The following is a 4,301-nucleotide window of genomic DNA, read 5'->3' as shown; positions in this document are numbered from 1 at the left end:
CCCCCTTCTTCCCCGGCTGAACAAGTGCCCCCGTACCATGTACGCGCCTTTAGTGACTGTTTGACGGCTGCTGATATTTTTTTGGTTCTTTTCTCTTTCTTTCCAGAACTCTGGAAGTTTTGGTGAGTTTGAATGAAGGGCAGTCTTTCATGTCCAGCTCATTAACAATCACCGCTTCAGAGTGTGTAAGTAAATGGCCAGCGTCATTCGATGTAAAATCCTGAAATCCCGTTTCCTTTCTGGTTTTGCCACCGCGTGAGCTCTCAGAGCACATGGCAAGTCCCATTAAATGTTGAGAATGCACAAATCCACCTGACTAAAAAATGCACCTGTGCTGGCACATCCAGCGTATCCATCATTTAATGATAGATGATTTCCTCATGTGTAGGTGCGCACAATGTATAGTCCCATGTCGCCTTCTATGTGTTTTGAGACACTTTGAATCTGTTTTATAACGCCACGACACGCAACCAAAAGTTTTCAGCTGTTCTGAATTCCCTGATGAAGTGTGCGTGTGGAGTTTATAGACAAGACTTTTTTCTGCAGCTCTGTAAGGCGATTCCCTTAATTCACTCCAGTAAGGTGGCAAACAGCTTTATTTTAGGAAGATCTTTTTTTGCAGGATTCCACACAAGTGGAGTTTAGTCCACATATTGTCTCAGACTTCCAGATAACACACAAAAACCATCTCTTATGAGCCAGGCTTGGAGATGTACCTTTGCTGTCTGCCATAGGCTCTGTAACAAGGGTTTCTCCTTTCGTTGCTGCTGCATCTGTTCTGCTAGCTGCTTCAGGGGCTGCGATCTACACCATATGCAGAACTGTATGTAGAGGGAAAGCCCTGGAATTCTCCTCCTCTCCCAGACTACTTCAGCCTGCTCTGCCCCGAGATCCCAGCAATGTCTGTGTGTTCCTTGTCTATGTGGGGGCTTATATTTTTCTATAGCCTGTAAATTGTATTTTGCTAAATATGTTACAACAAATTACTTTAGCACAGCGTGCAGCTGTGGCTTTCAAAATATTGGGAAGCTTCCATGCCATCGGAGACTGGCTCATTATAAACATAACCATGTGATAAGAGCCAGGTGTGACACAGTCACCTGGGGTCCCATTCCAGCACAGCATCCCCGAGTAGGATTGGTGGGACCAGGCTGAAGCTGAGGAGGCAGAAGTTCAGGACTTCAGGCTGGGTGTGGAACGGGGTTATAATCCTGCGGGAGGATACTAACGCTACGTAACCTTAGGTTCCTAACTATGGTGTCTGAGTAAGGAGTGTAGGCTCTTACCTCTGTTCATTAGGGGAGACAGTCTTTGTCAAAGCACAGGCTGAGTACCTAAGTTAAGCCTGGGGTTAAGGGAGTGTGCGCATCTTGCTGTGTTTTATCACAGGCTTATAGAAAAGAGTTTGGACAAGCCACATACTTAGTGACTTCTCTGACGTCATACATAAAATCTCTTCATCTCACATTTCTGCTCTCCATTAAGAACTTCTGTAGTCCATAGGCAGGACAGTTAAAATGTTTGCAGTTAGAACAAGACCACTGTGCGGGGATGGAGGTTTTGAACACGTGCTGTGTGGATACCGTGTTTCTTTAAATTTGTCTCATTTAAAGTGTGACTTCAGTGCAGCTTTCCTGTCAGGCATAGAAGCTTACAGAACAGTACCTTCTGCTCATCAGCAAGTATTTTTTCCAACAGTATTTTTGTCGCTCGTAGGAAATGAACCTAAAAGAGAAAAAAACGACATTTTTCTTTTATTCATTTAAAAAGTTAATACTTGGGTAACTGTAGAAATCACAGTCACCTTAGTTCGTCCCTTCAGTTTCAGGAAGAAAGCCTGAATGAATGGAGAGCTGAAGAAACACACGCTACAAGTCACATTTCCCCTTTTAAGGGCCTCTTTATCATTCGGAAGCGTTTCAGTCTTACACCAGAGCATGCCGAAGCAGCCTCTCAGCACGATAACGTAAGGAAAGTACAGTCACAGGAGGATGCTGGAGACTAACAGCAGACTGCTCTTCTGTGTCTTAGTCCTTTCAGAGAAAGCAGCACGTGCTAAGGCTGTCCCCATGCCCCCTTAAAAACCGCTACGGCTGCAGAGATAGGTAAAAATGCAGCGCTGATGCAAAGCAGATCATACCAAATCGCTGGGTACGGCTGTCTTCCCCCTGCTGTGCTCTGACAGTGCTTCTCTGTGGTCAGAAGTTTGCAGTAAGGGAAACAGAATGAGTACAGATGTGCATTGACAGGAAAAACTGGTGTACTTCTGATCATCCCTTTTGTGCTCCTCTTGGTTTTTTTTTTGCCTTTCGTACACGTTGCAGCAAAGACAGCTCCATACAAGGAGAACTGCTGTTTCCATAGTAGCAGATGGGCAACTGCAAGAAATGGGTCACTGCTAGAATTGTTCCACTAATTCTGATAGCTGAGCAGCTGATGGCTAGTTGGTATATGAGTTACAAGTTACAGCCTCCCCTAGCAAACACGCATCGCTGCAGTGGAGAGAAACAAAAGATGTGTGGCACCTAGACACCAAGGCACACATCCTGCCTGCTTCTCGTAAACAGGTACGCCTCACTGCACCTGCGTGTACTTGTACAGCTCTGTTTCTCCTTCCTGTGCAGTGGTGTATCTCCAGTACAACTTTTCTCACTTTGACAGAATTACACTATACTCCAGCCTTAGTGACTCCCTGGTTTTCCCTTTTTCCCCTGCTGAAGTCTGAGTAACTTCTATTTTCATAAGGTCCCTGTTGCATTTTTCTCAGTGTTGTTCCAAACCAGCACAGCAGCACAGAACACCAAGTGTAAAAGCACCCACAGGATATGGGTTTGAGGTGGTAGGAGTTGGGCTGCTCATTTTTTTCATTAAAAGCAGTATTACTGAAAGCAGTAACTTATTTTTCTTAGGAATTTCTTAGTACGGTGGCTTCAGGTTCAAACAGTACTACGACAGGGATTTGGTGTGCTGTAGGCTGCACGGCGTGAATGCTCCAGATGTGTGGGCGATAAGCATAAAAGCCTTATGTATGTATTGTTAGTAGAGATCCCTTAAAATTCCACCCACCCACCAATCCATTCAGACCTGTGTACTCATGGGAGGAGAAAGACACCTCTCATCCACGGACATAGGAGGAGGCTTTCCCTGTTTGTGTCTAACAGCTCATTTCTTAGCAGTCCAAGCACGCTTTCTTTTCTTCAAGTTGGGCGTCATTCTTATCTCAGGGTTATCAGTTTTACATCAAAATGAATCTACTGTTTGAACAGAAATACTCCTGGCCTGCACTGGGGCAAGTTGGGCCTGTTGCCCATGACTGAACGACTGAACTTGACCTTAGGTTTGCAGGTGGGCAGAAAGAGGCAGTTTTCAAAGTTCTGCCCATAGATGTCCATCAGCACCGCTGTGTTCAGCCCCTTAGAACGCCTGAGACGTGCAGGGCAAGAATGTGCAGGAAATATAAATAACATCCTAACACCTCCTCCCCCTTTTTGATGTTGATAACACCATTCAGTGTGATGTGCAGCTCCTGTTGGAGCATCCTAGCTTACCTCTAGGTAACTCGTGGGACTGAGGAGACTTACAACAGAGGGTATCACTGAGATTGTGCCAAATAAGAATTTGGCTAATAGCCCCTTCTTGATCCTTTGTGAAGAATTTCTCCATTGGCAAGAATAGGATCCGACGAGTGGAAACGATTTGTTTGGGATTTGTATCAGTCAGTAGGAAGCTGTTTTGGGGGGAGTGGGAAAACCAGGCAGCAGTTATTTCCAACATCCACTGATGCTGTCTTTCTACTTTCTTCACAGTCCAGTGGAGTAGCAGCGCTTATTGCTGTGCTTGTGCTGTTACTGTTGGCAGCGCTCGGTCTGCTCTGGTGGTTCTGGCCCCTCTGCTGCAAGGTGGTGAGTAAACACTCTTAGAAAACGTCACTGGGTGTGCGGCTTGTGGTTGTTAACTTCTACCATGTTGGGAAACACAGACACCATGGGGAATGGGTTAAGTAACAGGAGAGCTGCATGTGACATAAGCTGTCTGTTGAGGGAGTTTTCTCTCATCAGTGATACAAAATAAATGGAAGAGCCCACGTTCCACACTGCGGCCTGCACTCTGGGCAGTGCTTCTGGCTTTCTGAGACCTGCACACACACAGACCAGCATCAGCAAGCTGGTGTGCCGCTTGCTGGCTCTCCACTGAGCAAGCACGTGTTATATTTCTGTGAAATCTTTGATAAAAGCATTTTCTCTGTTATTTGAAAGTTGTTAGCCATAATGGCATGCAGATGTTACCCTGAAATCAAGGAC

General features: G+C 45.6%; 1 protein-coding gene across 1 annotated transcript in view; it reads left to right on the top strand.

The window, feature by feature from the left end:
- The window catches only part of ANTXR2 (anthrax toxin receptor 2), a gene marked incomplete at its 3' end in the record, with an annotated part of 59,056 nt that extends 55,154 nt beyond the window's left edge, over positions 1 to 3,902 (top strand). Inside the window, exons 10-11 of the mRNA XM_010148020.1 lie at positions 107 to 185; positions 3,807 to 3,902. Coding sequence (XP_010146322.1) covers positions 107 to 185; positions 3,807 to 3,902 — 175 coding nt within the window. The remainder of the gene's footprint in view (positions 1 to 106; positions 186 to 3,806) is intronic.
- Between the last annotated feature and the right edge of the window lie 399 nt (positions 3,903 to 4,301).

This window comes from Eurypyga helias, unplaced genomic scaffold (genome assembly GCF_000690775.1).
Source record: "Eurypyga helias isolate BGI_N326 unplaced genomic scaffold, ASM69077v1 scaffold3283, whole genome shotgun sequence".
Lineage (NCBI taxonomy): Eukaryota > Metazoa > Chordata > Aves > Eurypygiformes > Eurypygidae > Eurypyga > Eurypyga helias.
The sequence above is the reverse complement of the archived record's forward strand: the minus strand, read 5'-3'. Positions and strand labels throughout refer to the sequence as shown.